The sequence below is a fragment of the Carex rostrata genome, chromosome 26 (genome assembly GCF_964058835.1).
Source record: "Carex rostrata chromosome 26, lpCarRost1.2, whole genome shotgun sequence".
NCBI lineage: Eukaryota > Viridiplantae > Streptophyta > Magnoliopsida > Poales > Cyperaceae > Carex > Carex rostrata.
The window spans coordinates 4,411,025-4,430,268 of record NC_135943.1 but is presented as its reverse complement, the minus strand read 5'-3'; the positions used below and the strand labels follow the sequence as shown (position 1 = coordinate 4,430,268).

Genomic DNA, 19,244 nt, shown 5'->3' with positions numbered 1-19,244 from the left:
AAATCAAAATGTGATAATTTTTTATGGGCGCACAGAGAAAACAACATAGATCACATCTAACGGTTTATTCAAGTTTTTAAAAATGGAGGCATTTGAACCCTCCTCTAACAAAATATGCATGAGAAACATCAATCGGAAAATTATAAAATAGTTCCCCGTTACCAGAACTATGAATTATTTGGCCACAATCATCCAATTTGTCTTAGAAACAAAACTGGGTAAAATTAAAATCATTAAACAAGCAGGGTTCCCAGCATAGTAGTCACTGCCTCACCACGGATACGCACTCTCTGAGATTTCTCCTCCAAATCCAAATACAACACGCCACTCCTTGGTGAAGCCTGGAAATACACAATTATGATAAATACATCCAGTGCATATTTCAAACTTTGGTTGACATTTCGACGAATAAACCCCATTGTATAATGAAGTATTAATTAAGTTTGACAGTGAATGATTGAAGTACCATGAAAGCAGTAAAACTTTGCTTATTCAGCTTTTTGTTCCAGTATGGTGCCAGTGCACAGTGTGCACTCCCACACACATGATCCTACATAGATAATAAGATAGATTAAATAACTGAAAGCATGACAGCATGGGATCTAAGTGCACAGCCATATAATTGAAAGACAGAGAAATTGATAAAAAAAGAAGTATGACCTCATCAACTCCAAATTTGGGCCAGAAGACTCGGGTGAAAAGGTCAAATTCAGACCCGTCAGGACCTGGTCCTGTAACTATAACTCTTCTTTCCTCACAGTTTTTTATTTCCTCAAAATTTGGTTGCAACATTGCAACCTCTTTTCCAGAAGAAAGTTCTATCTGAGAAACAAAATTCCAAGATAATGCTTAATCATCTAATCACCTGACAGCAATAATAGAAGCACAAAAAAATGGGTAAATTGAAACAACAATAAATAGTATAAAAAAAGTACCACAAGATCATTAGAAGATGTTTTCTGAAAACTAACAACAGACACACCATTCAGAGTCTTAGGAAGTGATGGTTCAAGTGCATCATCGTCAACCATAGGATCTACGGGAAAGTCTAATTCAACAAAGAACTTCTCGTCACCTTCTTTCAATGTAAAATCTGCTTTAGATATTTTCTTGGCAGTTACAATTTCGATATTCGCAACAAAGTTGATGATATCATGTTTTACAAGGTCTGATGTGAACAGGAAATGTGTTGCTGCTACTGTTCCATGCCCACAGAGATCAACCTAGGAAGAAGCAAAGTGTTATTGCAGTATATAGTACTATGTTAATTGTACAAAGACAATAATGGGGCTCAGTAACATTATATTCAAGCTGGTATATACCAGTATCATGCAAAATTATGGCATTTCTTCCACAAGATACCTGGCTTGATTGCTTTGTCCGGTGTTTGTCAGAGAGAGGCAGATCCTCCCCTTTGGTTCATGGGGCACCCAAAAGAGAGGAAGACAGGTATTGAATTCCAGTGGTATGGCCTTCTGGTTTCTTCTCCTACTTCATGTTATCATTATACTTATCTAGTAATCCACCGGTATGGTCATCTAGGTACGTATCTTGAGACTCAACAAGATACACAGGGATAGTGGTATCACTCGGGTAACTCAGTAGAACTTTAACATTGGGTAAACAAAGGTTAGCCTCTAACCATGTATAAATGAGCAACTCAGTTCCTGAGGCTTTTTTTGAGTCAGTGTTTCATCATTGAACAACATGTGCGTCATACTCTTTCTTGATTGTTCCAATTAATACATTGGTTAATCTCTCAATCCACAGAAAACATTCAATGAGAAGTACAACTGAAAGTTATATCTAAGAAAGAAATAAGCAGCAAATCTAAGAATTTTGTATAATATATTTCTGACATATACCTCAACAATTGGGGTAAAATACCAGATACGAAACCAAGGAGCATCATCATCATTACTCTTCGCATCATGTGAATCGGAAGCTTGTCGAGAAAGGAAAACAGTGATAGGAGTGTTGAACTCTTTGGCAACCGATAGCATCCAATTTTTGTCCACCTCAGCCTTCTCTTCCAACAGACACACTGCTGCCGGGTTTCCCTTGAAAGCCTCAGCACTGAATGCATCTACCTGAGTTTTAGAAAAGAAATGTTAATAGTATAGTCAAGATGTACATATGGCTATGGAGAGAGGAGCTGTTGAGAGAAGTACAGACCACTGCATACTTGATACCTCGTTGAGGCATTTTAACAAACACCTGATGTATGTGTGGTGCTTTTACAAGTGTGTAGTTGTTGCTGCCCCAAATTGAAGAGAGATTGATGAATTATATAGGCCCATACAGACGTTGAATAAAGTATCATAAATTTTCTGCTTGGGCCCCTGAATTTTTAAAATTCACAAGCATATGAACAAATCCGGTTTGGTACGACATTTGGATCTTCTTCTGCGAGAAGCCGAGTTGGAGGTAAAATATTGGTTTCGGAATTGCTGGAGAAATGTTGCCACAAGCTTCCTTGTTATATTTTTTATTGGTTGTACTTGTTGGTATTTAGCATTTTCCTTAACGCCATATAACCTTAAAAATAGACCAAATCCGGTTTGTAGGAGTGTTGTAAATAATGGAATGCAGATATTGGACGGACATGGTATCGCTAAGCGATTAATTGGGAATAATCGGAGATAATTGGTTATAATCAGAAATAATTAGTCGATTAATCGAAAAAAATTATAACGGCTTAGTTATTGCCAACAACTAATCGACCAATTAATCAACTTAAATTGATGTTTTTTTAACAACTCTGGTTTGTAGTATGGTCTCAACCGCAATCTTTCAGTAAAAAGAATGAATGATATTATAAGCGCTTCAAATTAAAAAGGTTGTTAGTATAATAGTGTTACCATGTTTTCGGATCAAAATGGTCCAATTCATTATTTTTTATTTATTTTTTGTTACAGAAAATTTATTAATAAAAAACAAAACAATTGGTTTCTGTACTAATTTGCTATAAAAAAAAATTGATCGCCATTTATTAAAAAAATGGTTTTTGTGCTATAAATCTTCTCTTAAAAAAAAGTTCTATATGGAATTGTTAATTATAATTTTGTCAGGGCTAGAGATAAAAAGTTATATATATGGAATTTATTAATGGAAGTCTCCAAATTGTACACTCTTACTATTAGTTTGGAGCCTTGCCGCCAGGAGTGACTGGGTCCAAGTTTAGGAGACCGAATCCTCTGCCTGGACAAGAAATTTCTGCTTTCAGAGTCAATCAGAGTCAATGTAGGTGAATTATTAGTTTAAAAATTAACAGTGACCGGTCTATTTTAATGGTGATCTGCTCCAGCTGAAGATTTTCCTACACCCCGGAAGTCAGGTAATCCCCTTCCCCAAGTTTAGTACCAACTAATAGCAAAATTTGGTCCCAACTAATTTGGTTTTGTTGTTTCAAAGTGCTGAGATGGATTTGACTGGGTCCCGCACAAACAAGACCACATGATTGGTCCCTAGCAATGTCTTAGTTGTAAAACATTCTAACCATTAAAGGAAGCACTACTGCACTACCAATTCTTTCATTGCTTTGGTCCGCGTGTTTGACTGCCTTACAAACAAAGACTTATTTTGCATGCATGCCAGTAAAACGGAAAAAAAAGTTCGTGGCTCACTTGGTATTTGCCTGTGACTTGATAAGTAACATGTCGTTTGTTAGTGAATCGAGTTAAAATTAGCTCACTCGCTACAAGCTAGAATTAATGATTTTGAGTTTGGCTTGGCTCGTTACGAGCTAGCTCGGTCATTAACGACCTATTTAATATACATAGTTTAATAGTTTAATCGGATCCGTTCACTTCAGATTGAGGATATTATGATTTATGGATGTTATAGCCAGTGTTATGACAATTGCACTTTGGACTGTGTTTAAGTTGATTGGTAATTTTATATGAAATATGTGTGAATTAATTATAAGCAATTAAGTTAATTTGTATGATTTTGTTTGATTTGGTATGCATGAATTTATTCTGTGAATATATTGTATGCATGAATTTAGCTGTAAACTTAATTTATAGTAGTTGATTTGCTTAATTACAATTGAATTAAGAGTATTCTTCATTAATTAGTCATATAAATATTATTTTGTTTTAGCCATAATTGATAAGATGTGTTATGAAAATTTAAGATATAGTAGGAAAGAAAATATACAAATTTATAAATCCGTCAAGCTAATAACGAGCTAGCTCGGCTCGCTCAGACAAGCCACGAGTCGGTCTTGAGCAATAGTTTTAGCTCGGGACCTAAAATTCAAACTCGCTCGCTCAACTTGATTCACCAACAAGCCGAGTATGAGTGTGGCCTAACTCGCTCTTTAACAGCTCGTTGCCACCCCTAGTCTCAAGTTTTGAAACCGGTAATAATATCTCCAGTTCTAGAAATCAGAAAAAAAATTTTTATCGGTTTTGGATATACTGAAATCGGGAATAATATTTTCAGAAAATTGACTTGAAACTGATAAATTTTATTTTTCGATTTGAATAGATTTCGAATTTCAATGCAGAGAAGGTAATTTTTAAAATTAATTAATTTTTTTGAATATAATAAAATTTTTGGGATTTTTCGGTACTGTCGAGAAACCCCTGCACCACCTTTGACAGTTACAAAAAATGAAACACAATTAGGATTCCAGCCGAAATAAAATTCGTTTGTCTCTTCTTATTTCAACCATTTGCCTAAAATTATGACATTTGTATTTTGAAAATTCTCACTTCTCGTTTCCATTTTTACTATCCCAAGTACATCCGCCATGTGACTAACTTTTTTGCACAAATAACTAGTGAATTATAACACTATATATATAGAGAGAGAGATAGGCCAATGTGCTTTTGGTAGCATATGGGCCGAAATACACACGGTCCAAATTTAAAATTTCAAAATTCAAAAAGTCGATCTGAACCGTTCATCTTGTTCTCCATATTAATATGTGCTTGGAGACCAAACTTTACATTTTTCTGAATTTTTTTACTATTTATTAAGTATTTTAGAAAATCGCTAATTCAACGGTTTTACTGTTTTGTTAAGCCACCGTTGGATCAGCAATTTTTTTTATTTTGTGTAAATGTCAAACAAAAATGTCTCTTCATATTCTGTTCAATCTTATAATATGTCACCGTTGCAACGCGCGAGTACGATACTAATTATTAATTAATACTGTAAAATATTTTTGGAGGGATAAATACGTAATATTGAAACTTTCTCAAGACAGAGCTGATAAAAATATTCTTAGCTTGATGGTTCCCTCATGCTTGACTTTGACTTTGAAAAAGCTCGTAATTAATCAACTCGCTCGATTTTGCCTCGACCCATCATTAACGAGTTCGAGTTTGATCCAGGTCGGCTCATTTCTTAGCTCGTTACAAGGAGTAGATGGAATTATTTTTCGACATTTTCACTATCTCTCTTTCTGTCCACCACAAGAGAATGAAACTCGTTAAAAGAAAAATGAATTTTTTTTTCTGACGTGTGAATATTTAGCTCACAACATCAAATAGACAAAAATATTTATTCAGTATCCAACTCACTGCACGAAATAAGATGGCTCGACTCATTCTTGTCTGAGCCGAATTTGAGCTTTGTCAAGCTCGACTCATTGACAACCCTACCACAATCTCAATTTTGTGATTTCACCTTAGATCTAATAGGAAATTAAGCCACTAAAAATATGCTTTTTATTGCAACAATGTAAAGAAAATACAATTAACATGCACTGATTATTGCTACAAATTATGACAACAATTAAACAATTAAAAGACAACAACTAATCATTATTATGTATACCTCTTATCTCATATTTGTACATCTATAGAAAAATATCTTCCTTAAAAAAATTGTCGCTCTTCTATCTTCCAATCAAAATCTAGCAATACTGTTTAATTTATCTCTTCTGGAAGTTGAGTTTCTGGATGGAGAAACCAAAGAGAAAAGCAAAGAGCACCGTAAATCCCAAGACGACGACAGCAACCACTGGCAGGAAGTCATGTTTGAATCCAAAGTATGATTCCACATAATCCTTCACGGTTTGTTGAGTACCGTCTTCCATTCGTTCAGTGATGTCTCCATACTGCGACACTACTAATCCGTATAAGGTCCAGGCCACGGGAGATATCCAGTAGTACCATATCCACCATCCCGGTATTTGCTGAAAACAATACCAGTATATATATATATTGTCATCTCATTGGCAAAACAACAACCACAGTAACAAGTGGTAGCAAACTAAATTGTGTCTCTTTGTGCAAATAAAATTTGTGTATCTTCTACCATTTTAAAAACCAGTATTTCAGAAATAGCAAAAAGGAATACAGACGAGTTATGAAGCATATATATACTGGCATAAACAATGAGTTGGCACTGATGAGGTTTGCTATTTATTCAAAAGAAATTTTTTTCTCTTTAGTGTTGCTCAAATCAAGGGACGTCAATTTGCACCTATCCTGAACCTAAGTGATATTTAAAAGGGTCGGGTATGGATAGAATTTTTTACTGGCTCAGGTTGGATATGATCCAACCCATTTCATTGTGTTTTATTATATTTATTTAATTTAGAATTTAGTACAAATTAAGACATTAATCTGTTGATTCTAATAATGCTGTGATTATTGAAATGAACACGGCAAAGAAAATTTAGAGTTACATACCGTTTTAGTGATTAGAAAGCCGGAGAAGAGATTCCATAAGTTATAAAAGGCTGCTGAGACGATGGCAGCCACGTTATAATTTGGGGTGAAGCCAACGCACATCATGCCATAAAAGGTGAAGTAAAGCAATGTGAAATAGCTGAAGTACAGGTACCAGAAGAACTTGGCAGCTGTCCAGTCAAAGCCGATCATGGCGTACACAACCAAACAGTATGCCAGAGATTGAGCGAAAACATAAGGTAGTTCAATAATAGCCTACAAGAAAATAATTGAAACAGTCATGCTCATCTGTAGCTTAAATTTTGCTTTTTTCAAGTATACTCAATATTTGTTATATGAAGTGACTGGCATGTACCTGTCCAAATGCATATGGTAAAGCAGAGTACATCCCAGCAGCTCTTTCTCTGTAAAAGACAGTTCGCTCGATTGACACTATTGGCATGACCGTCGATGAATTTTGTACTCCAATAAACAAAGTAGCAATATACATTGAACCCAGGGAGTTGATTAGATCTGTTTGTGTTTTCCTGTTATAATAGAGAACATGAAATAAGTTTCGCATGCAGTTATTGTAGCACCAGTGCACACTGGTAAGGCTGTTTATAGGAACCGATAGTTTAGCCAACAGTTGTGGTATCAGTTTTCATTTTTGTTTCTTTTGCCGCTAATTTATTAAAATTGTAGAAGCACACATAAGTGCAATCCAAAAGTATAAAATTGATGTTGATTTGTTTGTGCAGTATCTATTGTTACATTGACAAACATATGAACTCATTAAAAGAAAATAGTCCAAGTACGTTTTTTTGCCGAGCTGCCAGAATATGGAACCCAACAAAAGAGCACAAAAGAGAGTGAAGAAGAAGCGAACGGCAGTGTAAGAAGGATTTCGCCAGTATGACAAGTGCTGCTTCCACAAACAAGCCATGCATTGTGTGAAGAAAGGTTGCGAGTACTGAGTCAGGAAGTGCAGGTCACTTGATCCAGGTGGTGAGACACTAAGATCGCTGATCAAAGCCTTGTTTCTCCTGAAATAAAAATTTGTATTAAAATAGAATATACATCAGTTTTATTTTTGTTAATGTATATAATAGTCAAAAGCTTTGAGCTGAACCACAATTTAGGACAAATGAAAGCAGAGAAATGGGGATTGTATCATGAGAGAATAAGTGCTCACTTGTATAATTCTGAGTTCTTGTATAATTGACTAAACTCAACCCCATGAGCCTCCTCTTGTGCCCCTGAAGTCACCTCCAACATCCATGTCGCGGGATTATAGCCATCTTTGATCTTTGGTACACCTGGAACCGCCTTAACGAATTGAAAGCAAACAGAGGTGAGTGGGGATTTTTATAAACCGGGTTCAATTAAGGAAGTACTTTGGGTTTCAAATTTTTTATTACCTCAAAGTATTCGATCAGTTCTGAAGATCTACGCCCCAATGGACCTACATAGATCTCTTCCCCTCCCCTTTTCAATAGGAAAAGCTGTAATTGATCGTAAGTAAATCAGTGTCACGTTAAAAAAATAATAATAATAATTGCAAACACCATAGTTCTAACAAAAATGAGGTCATACCTCATCGAAAGCTTCAAAGATGTCGATGCTAGGTTGGTGAATGGTGCAAACAACAGTCCTACCAGTGTTCACAGTATTCCTAACTGTTCTCATAACAATGGCCGCAGCACGAGCATCGAGTCCAGAAGTCGGTTCGTCCATGAAAATGATAGAAGGATTCGCAACAAGCTCGACTGCAATTGTAAGCCTCTTCCTTTGTTCAGTTGACAAACCGTTCACACCAGGGAGCCCCACAATAAAATCTCTCAACGGGTGGAGCTCCACAAGCTCCATCACTTCTTCAACAAACATCTGTATGTGTGCAAAGTTATATAATTGTGAGAAACTAAAGCCAAACTTTCCAATTACAAATGTTTCTTTCTTTGAAGTGAAGCACCCTCATATAAATTTTATTCTCAAAGTTTGATATTTTTCCACCCTTTTCTAACAAAGATTAGGAAGATTATAACTTTTAATTAACTTTCCTTTTAATTTTCACTTGTGATGATATTTTGTAAGTAGTTTCAAGAAATGCCCACTAGGCATTTTACTGTCTAAAATTCAACAAACCAATTTTAATTGGTAATTTGGTATTGATAGTTATATACCTTTCTTGTCTCAGAATCAACATCAGGGGACAACCGAAGCCATGCTGAGAACACAAGAGATTCATAGACAGTCACATGAGGGGAGTGAATATCGAATTGCTCGCAATACCCCGAAATGCGGGCAAAAGTCTCTTGTTTCTTTGGATATCCTGATATGGTGATAGACCCTTCAATGTATCCTCCCGTCTTCCTCCCGGCCAACACATCCATGAGTGTTGTTTTTCCGGCTCCACTGACACCCATCAGTGCTGTCAGGATTCCTGGTCTGAAGGACCCGCTTACATTCTTCAGGAGAACCAATCGGTCTTCCTCCATGCCTTGTGCTTTCATTTCCTGTATTTTTTTATAAAACTTACAATGTCAAAGACTAAAATTGGACAAATTCAAGTGATCACAACTGACACCTAAATGCATGGAAATTAATAATGCATGAAACATGAAAGAGGAGATACCTATTATATTATCGTGTTGATAGGACGTTCTTTTTAAGCATTAGTAAATGCATTTTTGCATGTGGATTATATTTTTGAAGAAGGATGCAGGTACATACCTGTGGCATGTCTACTGAGTACTTGATTTCATCAAAAGTGAGGGAGAGTGGCGTAAATGGAAGGACCATGCCTTTCTTATCTGATCCAATGATCTCACGTTCAGATTTTGCCGAAGTGCTATTGTTTCTAATTGAATTTCCATGTCGGGAACTGCGATGCAGAGAAGATGATCTCTTTCCTTTAGATGATCCTTCTAAAATCTCACCGGTTAGATTTTCTTGCTTTTCTTTTAGCATCTCTTTAGATATAGAAGGCTGAACTTTGCCAAATGCTGCATTTAATTATGGAATTCCTGGTTAACATTTGTTACAAAATGAAAAAATTTAATACTATCTGCTACAATTTTTTCTTAAGCTGTAGATGAAATCCTGCTACAAATCATTTGAGTTTCTTTTTAGGTTTGTGGTGCTAAAAACCCCCCAACTAGTAGAATAAACCTAAGTTGTGTCAGAAGAATATCTCTATAGGCAGTTCTCTACAAATTTGATACCTTTTCTATTTTTTTTTTTTTAAAAAGAAGTTTAAAGAAACAAGAAACTTTGGGAAACAATACGCACGTTCGAGGAAGGTGACAGCAAGAGTATAGAGAAAATTGAAGAGAAAAATGAACCCAATCAAGGCACCACAGCCTATCCAGTACCATCTTGATTCAGCAAACATTCCACGGCTGTTCAAAAATGTTGTGCCAATTCTTTCTCCGTTAACAATCTGGAAAAAACAAGTGTCTATATGTTAGCTTTTTTTTGTTTTTTTCTAATTTTCTTCCTTTTTCAGTTCTGATTTGGATGTACACTTGTCAGGAAAGAACTCTATCAGACTAATTGCATAGGCTTACATGTTCCTTCTTCTTCTTCTTCTTCTCATTATTTTATTATTATTATTTTTTATTTTTTTGAGATAGACTTCTTTGCCTTGCTTTTGAGTTTTGGACATGTGCCACACATCTATGTACTTCTACTATTTCAGCAGAAATTGAACCTAAAATATATGCCTCTTTTCACTTAAAACCAATAGCTGTGATGTCTTTACCTTGTCCCAACTGTGTCCCATAAACTCGTTTACTGATATAGCATTTTGCACATACATCAAAGGAGAAATCCAGTAGCCCCATATCCACCATTTCATGATCCTCTCTGTGAAACAATAGTAAAAAGAATTGTGTAAACACATACAAATACAATGCTGGGTATTCTGCCAGTGATAGAAGTATTACAAGAATAAGTGTATTTGTACCTCTTGTAAGAAGAAATCCACCCAAAGCTGTCATAATTAACAAGGCAAATGATCCAAATGTGTTTGCAATGACCATGTTTCTTGCTAATCCACCCATAAATCGAAAAAGACCTCCGGACATTTGATTGGCCAAAATAAGAAGAAGACACTGCTTAAAAAGCCTACAAATTGATCAGAAAGTAAGATTAAAGTAAACGACTAGTTTTATATATATACTTCAAAGTTCAAACTGAAGTTACTTAGAATATATGGCTACAGTTTCACCAAAATTAAGGAGAGAAAAACAGTGAGAATTTCAACCTAGTATTCAAGGACATAAAGAGAAGAGGTATTTCATCAAACCCAAGTTGATTTTCTATTATTTTGTTTATAGTAATCAAGGTTGAAGAAACCCCACAACAATTAGGTCCACTGTCATCATATACAAGTGCATAACTGCAACAAAATGTATGCGGCAAAGGAGGTTTTATTACCTTCCAACATTTGGATCAAACCCTATGACATAGTATGTCATAAAAACCCAAATTAACACTTCAACAAATGCAATGGGGATCTTGACAATCCACCCTGGTATGGTGTAAGTCCATGCAGGGAAGAAGAGGAGGTCACGTTGCTTAAAAAAAACCGGCAGCTTTATGACTGTCATGGCCAGCTCAGAAAACCCATTGAACATGATCAGCAATGCTCCGAAGAAAAGTGCACCGAGGAATTTGTTTCCGTCGGTTGAGTCGTTGCGGTGCATCCGGGTGCGGAAGAACACCGTCATTACAACAAATGCTATTATTGTCAACTGGAAAAAATGAACATAAATAAATGAACAAATCTAGCAAACAAATAATTAAATACTCATGATTACAATTTGAATAATGGGTCAATATGGCCAGAATTGCAGCATCTTTTAGTGAATTTTAATGTGACTTACTTGAGTAAACATATAGATGTAGACAAAGGAGTTCCTTTTTATTAGCAAAATTTCCCTATCAATCTGAGCCTTTAATAGCTCCTTCGTGCTGACACCATATTTTGATGTCGTTAGAGCTGCAGGATGGCTCTTGCTCCTGTCAAAAGGGACTGCTAGCTCATTCCCCATGGCCCGACCGACATGGAAAGACTTGAAAGCATCAGCAAACTTCTTCACGGGCACATATCTATATGGCTCATCACTGCACACCCAATATTGTTGTTGGTCTTTCTTTGATGTTACCTAATTTGAATCAAAATCTAATCATTGTTGCCTGTAGTATTGACTTAATAAGATGAATACAAGTTTTGATGAAGAATATAGGTATTATAACCAAACTGTGAATTTGTTTAATATAGTCAAAGTGATTACTTAAGCTTCCTACCTCTTGCAAGAAGTCGGCAACACCCTTTCTCTCGGGGCATTTGAAACCCATGGACTCAAAGAACTCAAGAACATTGTCACGGGGACCATGGTATACAACCTGGCCATCAGAGGTAAGGATTATGTCGTCAAATAATTCATATGTCTCTGGTGCCGGCTGGAGTAGTGAGATGACAGCAGTTCCATGGAGGATGTGGATTGACTGTCTAATGGAATTCACTATTTGAAATGTGGTCGAGCTGTCGAGACCAGTCGATATCTCATCCATGAATAGAGCATTTGCGGGACCCACTAGCATTTCACCTATACAAAAAGCAGTGTTATGTTCCAATAATTGGTATCACAGTAAATGGTGAAGACTTGAGATGTATACAAATGCACACAGCATTGCATCAATGAATAGAGTTTTCTTATAACTTGCTAGCATCTGACCTAAAGAAAAAGATTTGTGTAATGGTTTTTGCCATGTCAGAAAATGATATTGATTTCAGATTTTATTTGTGAAATTTTTACCTGTAGTGACACGCTTCCTCTGGCCACCAGAGATACCTCTAATCATGTCATTTCCTACCATGATATCTGCACATATGTCCAATCCCAATATCTGCAGATTGTATAAACAAGAAAAATGAAAAACAGAGAAACCTCAAGTTCTATATATCATTGCTATTGATTATTAAAAAACACATTTTCCTATTTAAAATGAAGTACCTTGATTATGTAATCAGTAACTACAGTGGCTTCTTGGCCTCCCATTGCAGATGCCTAGTAAATAATGAAAATATATAGGTAACTTAATAATAATGCAATTACATTGTCTATTTGTCGAATTAAGTAGTATAAATGAACATTTTATATGAGACAGTTTATTGGTTCTGCTTCTGGAACTGAATTCAACCTTCATGAGTAAATCAATGTCAGGGTCAGGTTTGATGTTTGCTGCTTTCTCCCTTCTCAGTAACTCAGTTAGCATATCTGAAATTGCATCGAATAATTGTTAAGCACGAATTTACCAATTATTTGAGTTTGGTGCATACCACAGTAAATAGTTTATTTTGATTTTTTTCTGGCCTTTACTGGGAACAAGTACCCAATTATAATTACTGAACCACTATTCTACCATCCAACCTTTATGTACCTTTTTATCCAGGGAATATTCTAGTAGAACATGTGTTTGTAGCATATATTGTTACTAAAGAGGAAGAAAAAAAAATGAGCAAGGCAGAGAGAGAGTTGTACTGTATCTGGAACCGACTCCTTGGCACCGAGCAGAAAATGCAAGTGTTTCTCTGACAGTCAACTCTCCTATGTGCAAATCATGTTGGCTGATATAAGCAGATGTTCTCTCTGGTACAAACTCGTTCATTTCATGCCCGTTATATGTCACTTTTCCTGAAACCTGCATTCATTTTTTTGAATTCTGTGTTAGGTTATGCGGATTGAAATGAATTTGGTAAATTTGCAAGGAATCAGTTAATTAAGATGCCTGACCTTGAGATCTGAGCCCAACTTCCCGGCCAAGGCTAACAGTAAGGTAGTCTTGCCAGATCCAGGGGGACCCAAGAGCAATGTCATCCTGTACACAATTGTTGTAATTATTTAAATTAAAAAATATTTAACATAGTTCAGGTATTCATGATTTTTTATCTTATTTTATCATCTCGTTGAAACAATTCCTTGGATTCGTTCTCAAATGATTTATATTGTTAATTTAAACATAAATGAAAAGGTTGACACTGATAAGCATCAATGATCATTGACATTAAATCCTTTGTCTTATAGATAATAGTTACTAGTGAAAAGTACAGACAAAATTTCAGGTGACAAGTACATACAAAATTTTTGTCAAAAAAAAAAACAAAAACATGTACATACAAAAACAGATCCATCTGCAGAATGTTTATGAAAAGTATCTTATGTAATAAAAAAATAATTACCTGCAGGGTTTAATGATACCACTAACATCATGCAAGATTGGCATCTTTGTTTTCCTGCTGGGTAGGATGTGGAGAGAATTTGCTATTGACTAAACAAATGAATTATTAGAAGAAAAAAAAGTCAGATAAATCATTACTTTGTAAAACAGAAAAAAAAAATTTCTTGTAACATTATTTGAGTCCTTTGGTGCACCTCAATTGTGTTCATGGTGGCATTGAGAACAGTTGGTAACCCTCTGTTTCCCACATGAGTCTCTGCATCAATGCTCAAGTTCTCATATCTCACTTCTATTGTTGGAAGCTCAATCCCCACTCTGTTAAAATTACAGAAGATCAACATAAGTACCAAATATTATTATTTTTTATTTTATTTTATTTTATTTTGCTATTGTTATTGATTTTATTATTAGCTTTTTTCTGGAATTATGTGTTTCATTTATAGGAATAATAATAATAATAATAATAATAATAATAATAATAATAATAATAAAAAAATGATGTTGATGACAAAAATAATAATCATCATCATCATTTCTCTTTTCAAATACTAATTAATAAGTAAACGACATACCGATCAAAACGCTCCTTGAGCTTGAGCAAAAAGCGTTCATTATCCTCCTCAGGGACCCTAATGAGGCGGTCGAGCAGCGCCTTCTTCTCATGAACTCCGAGGTTCTCCACATGGACCTCATTGATCTTCCCGGAGGTTGATGCCAGTATCCCACGCTTGACACGATCAAATGTTGGCAATCTCTCTAGTGCGGCCCAACGTAGAGCCTCCTCGTCGTCTTCCTCCCGTGACGACCTTGAGAACACATCCCCGGTTTGTCGCCATATTGAGCCACTTTGACCCAAGCTGCCTATCGTAGATAAACCCTCCACTGAGGAAGAATCCATCTACACTCTTTAATTATCTCTCTAGGCTATTTGTTTTGCAACAATCTCTCTAGGTTTACAATAGAAATAATGTACTATTATTTGAAGGAATGACATGTTTGTGGGAATAATGTGGCCTTAATATAGGGTTGATAATGTAGATAGAAATTAACCAACAGAAAGAAAATGTGGGGTAGGATAGAGTTACTTGGGAGGCAAAACAGCCGCCAGCTTTTGAGGTGTTTGAATGGAAAAATATTCAAAATTAAATCAAAGGAAAAAAAGCAAAGCAGAACAAATATAAGTGCAGTCTGTATGGTTACAAGTGAAGAAACGATGGAGACTACAGTCAAATTAACCTTTTGGAATTATTCCATTCAGTCCTTATAATTAAAGCATGTGTTTAATTGATGTGTCTTTTAGCGTTGATTAATCAACTATTAAATTATAATGAGTTTCTTGTCAACCAAGTGTCTTACACTATTATTTATATTATTTATACATTTCCAATTTGAGATTGTAAGGATTAGTTGTAGTGTCAAGTATGCATACTATATGTAATAGGAGATTGAGAATGCTGTAACACCAATAGTGACAAGATTCGTGTTTAATTCGCGAATAATTCGTTTTTTCAGAATTTCCTTACCGAACAGCGTTTTATATGTTGACTGAACCTTTGATCATATAAAAAGCGAATAAAACACGACTTTTACTAATTATTCGTGTTTTTTTCAGTAAAAATTCGTCGAATTTCACTTATTCGAACAAACGTGAAAGGAGAGAAACATCAAATCAAACTAAACCACGTGAGCCATGCCCACGTGATTTCTCTCTCAAAAAGCTTGCCACTTCAACAAAAAAAACAAAAAAAGTGAAGCATATGTCGTCATAGACAATTTGAATGAATTTTGAGATCTTATATAAATTTTGTATGGCAACTTAAATTTGGCTGGTTTTTTTTTTTTTTTTGTTGGCTTTATGGTTGTACTGAATTATTTCCAAACTATATCTGAATTATATCTGAATCATGAATTTTTGATCTCGTCGAACCAAATTCGAAATTTTCATTTGTCACTATGGTAACGCCCACAGGCTTATTTGCGACACACACAAAAGAGGATGATATGGTATCATGCAGGATTAATTAAGGTGATAAATTTAATAGCGCTTACATAAGCTTCAATGTTGTATTAGATTCAGCGGATGAATATTAAATAAAAATTAATCCGATACACAGATGCTATAGATGAAGCGTATCATATCTTAACTTTTGCGTGACCGACGTGTCCGGTGTCTATTCGGAGGTGAGGTAGGGGTCATATTATTTGTGCTTTGAGATTCGTGCATAACGTATTTAAACGGTTGGGATTTTCCATAAAGTCGCGCAAAGTTTGAGATATATCAGAGGATACGAATTCCCTTTGAGTGCGTTTTTGGGTCCCCTCGGGCCAAATCCGTTCAGGCACAGGTCCTGCGGTTTTTGGGTCTGACGGATCTACGGGTTCGGTTGGGTTGGGTCTAGCAGGTCCTATTTAGGGGAGTTGAACCAAACTCGTGCTAGACTCTTGGTCCAAAATTAGCACGGGTCGAGATTAGGGGCTTCTGGGGATTTATGGGGGGGGGGGGGTTTGTTTCTAGGGATTTCGGGGGAGTTTTTGGGGGTTTGCTGATCAGGTTTGGTCTGGGTCAAGGCTAGTCGGGTTGGGGATTTGGACGGGTCGGGTTTACGAGGTCTAATTCAAAAAATTGGTCTAAACTCTTGCTAGATCCGACCCTAGGGTTAGTCTGAGTTGATCTGGGGATCTAGCTAAGGTCGGAAAGGTTCAGGAGCAGTCCACGGTTTGGCTAGATCGGATCTGACCCGGTTGGGTTTTTTCAAACCACTGGATACAATTTCCAAAAGTGGATATAATTACAGATTTGAATAATTATTCAAATTCCGATTAGTTGGAAATAATAATATTCATTTTGACCAACAAGTTAATTATATATATTCATGTTTTATCTTTTGTCAGGATTTATAATTTGTTATGAAAAAACTATGTAGTTAATTTATATGAATGTATATACAATGTGTATATTTTTATGAAATATGTGATAATTAATTTTAATATATGAATTGTATTTGTGTTTATATTAAAATTCATTTCTTATTTAATTTGTATATTTCATTTAATATCCGATACTTATCAGAAAATTAAAAACAAATATGAATACAATTTAACTATTATTTCATATTATTTGTAAAATTAAGGAAATTTTTATTTGTTTGGAAATATTAATGTTTTCCTATACTATTGCAATATAAAATAACGAAGACTTTCTAAATAGGAAGAATTTTGTATATACCTTTGAAAAAACTTAAATAGTATTCTCTTTTAATATTTATAATGACATATTGTGTGGTACGTGTCTTTTCTCAACCTTCCCCCTTTTAGGTGTTTGTGTGTTTTATATGCGGAGAAGAAGACAAAAAAGACTTATTGGTCCATCTCTGCGCATATTCGCACAAGAGACTTTATTAATTGTGGAGACATTCAATCTTCTGATTGACGCAAACTTTCACTGTTAATTGTTCCGAGGTAGTATTATTGGGCTTTTGAAAACGCAGGGGTAGTATTATTGGGCTTTTGAGATTTGTTCAAAGTTAAAATGAACAATCCGGATCCAATAATTATAAAAGATTCTCTCGTCAGGTATCTGGTAGGAAATGCATGAGAGCCTTTGAGAGGGATCCGGATCTCCTAAAGTAACCCAATCTTTGAGTTTTGGATCGAGATCATCCGATTTGAATTCGTTGTTCGAAATTACTTCATGATCCGAATTTGTCTTTTGAGATGTGTGCGCTCCATTTTGGATAGATTATCACGAATTCGAATCGAATGGTCTCAATTTAAAACCCAAAGATTGGGTTACTTCGCTGGATCCGAACTCCTTTGCGAAGGGAGAGAGGTTTGACGCTTCAGGTGGCATAGATGGCTCAATTGTTTTGTTTTTTTTATAGAGCAAGTAATGTGTGATTAGATGGCTCAATATTCAATATTTGATTTAGATGGCCCAATATAGTATTAATAGGTGAGAAATGTCACTTGTATGTGAATAAAGATTCAAATATATTTCATATAAATGATCCAAATATTTGATCAAATATTAATGACATAATCTAAGCACAAGTAGTATGTTTTATATGTTATTTGACAAGTGTCATATTTAATATTTGATCGGATTAAAGTATATTAAATGTTAAATATTTAAATGAAAGTGTCATATTTAATATTTAATGAAAGAATATGTATATATAAATCTACATATACAACCATATACAGCATATGTGGTATATATGCAGTGGTCTTCTATATGGATAAACAAAACTACATTTAAAAACAATGACTAGCAGTGTATATTAAAAGTGTTTAAAATTGATCGTTACTAATAATACTCATGATGGACACTTGGTATAAAGCGACAAAAAATCCACTTGTTAAAACACCAAATGTGTGCTAAATCATACCATTTGAATTGTGTTGGTGTACATATATAGAATCTCACTATTTTAATAACACACCTTGCACAAATGAACACGCGAATGTTAATTATGATATTATTTTGTGATGTTGGAGATAACTGAATAAAGTTAATATTTTTCAAATTTATAAAAGAGTAGTGTATATTTTAATTATTATAACAATATAGTCAATATATGAATATTTTTATTGTATTGAAATACTTTCCATGAATAAAATTGTCATTCTACCTTTTTTTATTAATTAATATAATTACCATACCTAATTCAGTTTAGGTAAACTTAAAAGTAAAAAATTAGTTTTTTTTTTATTTTAGTTTTATTGTACATACTTTTAAATTTGAAATATTTTTCCATTAATAAAATTGTCATCCTTGTTTTTTATTATTAATTAATATAATTATCATACCTAATTTATTTTAGGTAAACTTAAAAGTAAAAATTAATTTTTTATTATTATTTTAGTTTTATTGTACTAATACTTTTAATTTTAAATTTACAAAAGTAAATCTATGTGCTTATTTTGCGATGTGTGAAATTGTAGTGGCATGTGTGGCATCCAAAGAGATCCATAGATGTTTGTTTTGCTGCAACAAGTATGCTAATTGTTTAATATTTTTTATTTTATTTAGTACTTTTATTTGCAAATTTTGTTTGTTTTGACAAGTATTTTTATGTTTTAAAAATAGGTATATGCACTTTGAAATATTATTTGTTTCTGGCGTGATTGTTGGTTTCACACCAGATGAGTATCGTTATTGGTCAAGAATGTGTTTTTGGCATTGGTGGACGTCAATGCACCACTGCTTCACTTTACGTTAACAATTACCTGACACTTTAAACTTAACAACATATAAACAATTTATGCAATTAAATAAATGTTAAAAATATTATCTTGTACAATTTTAATTTAATATGCAATATATTACTCTTGTTCTTATCCTTAGTAAACTAATATTAAGTTATT

The 19,244-nt window shown here is 34.6% G+C and overlaps 2 protein-coding genes across 2 annotated transcripts; both read right to left on the bottom strand.

The window, feature by feature from the left end:
* Positions 1-130: 130 nt before the first annotated feature.
* LOC144544377 (uncharacterized) lies at positions 131-2,315 on the bottom strand. The gene is made up of 6 exons (XM_078292882.1): positions 2,176-2,315; positions 1,866-2,090; positions 936-1,223; positions 661-822; positions 467-550; positions 131-341 (listed from the first exon to the last, which is right to left on the bottom strand). Exons 1-6 carry the CDS (start codon positions 2,203-2,205, stop codon positions 234-236), a joined length of 897 nt encoding a protein of 298 aa, XP_078149008.1. The 5' UTR covers positions 2,206-2,315; the 3' UTR covers positions 131-233.
* A 3,353-nt stretch (positions 2,316-5,668) lies between these two features.
* Positions 5,669-14,792, bottom strand: LOC144544316 (ABC transporter G family member 36-like). The gene is made up of 23 exons (XM_078292783.1): positions 14,450-14,792; positions 14,072-14,192; positions 13,879-13,967; positions 13,433-13,517; positions 13,181-13,340; positions 12,840-12,916; positions 12,653-12,706; positions 12,455-12,545; positions 11,943-12,244; positions 11,519-11,800; positions 11,070-11,386; positions 10,597-10,757; positions 10,393-10,496; positions 9,921-10,071; positions 9,363-9,634; positions 8,813-9,145; positions 8,226-8,516; positions 8,051-8,134; positions 7,825-7,958; positions 7,448-7,675; positions 7,006-7,177; positions 6,651-6,905; positions 5,669-6,151 (listed from the first exon to the last, which is right to left on the bottom strand). The coding sequence occupies exons 1-23, from the start codon at positions 14,773-14,775 to the stop codon at positions 5,888-5,890; spliced, it is 4,353 nt and encodes a 1,450-aa protein (XP_078148909.1). The 5' UTR covers positions 14,776-14,792; the 3' UTR covers positions 5,669-5,887.
* Between the last annotated feature and the right edge of the window lie 4,452 nt (positions 14,793-19,244).

Coding starts and splice junctions, on each gene's coding strand:
- LOC144544377 (XM_078292882.1), bottom strand. CDS start 2,205: ATGCCTCAACGAGGTATCAAGTATGCAGTG. Junction 823..935: donor CATCTTCTAATGATCTTGTG/GTACTTTTTTTA, acceptor TTTGTTTCTCAG/ATAGAACTTTCTTCTGGAAA. Junction 551..660: donor CCAAATTTGGAGTTGATGAG/GTCATACTTCTT, acceptor TTATCTATGTAG/GATCATGTGTGTGGGAGTGC.
- LOC144544316 (XM_078292783.1), bottom strand. CDS start 14,775: ATGGATTCTTCCTCAGTGGAGGGTTTATCTACGATAGGCAGCTTGGGT. Junction 12,546..12,652: donor TTACTGATTACATAATCAAG/GTACTTCATTTT, acceptor TACAATCTGCAG/ATATTGGGATTGGACATATG. Junction 7,676..7,824: donor AAGAACTCAGAATTATACAA/GTGAGCACTTAT, acceptor TTTTTATTTCAG/GAGAAACAAGGCTTTGATCA.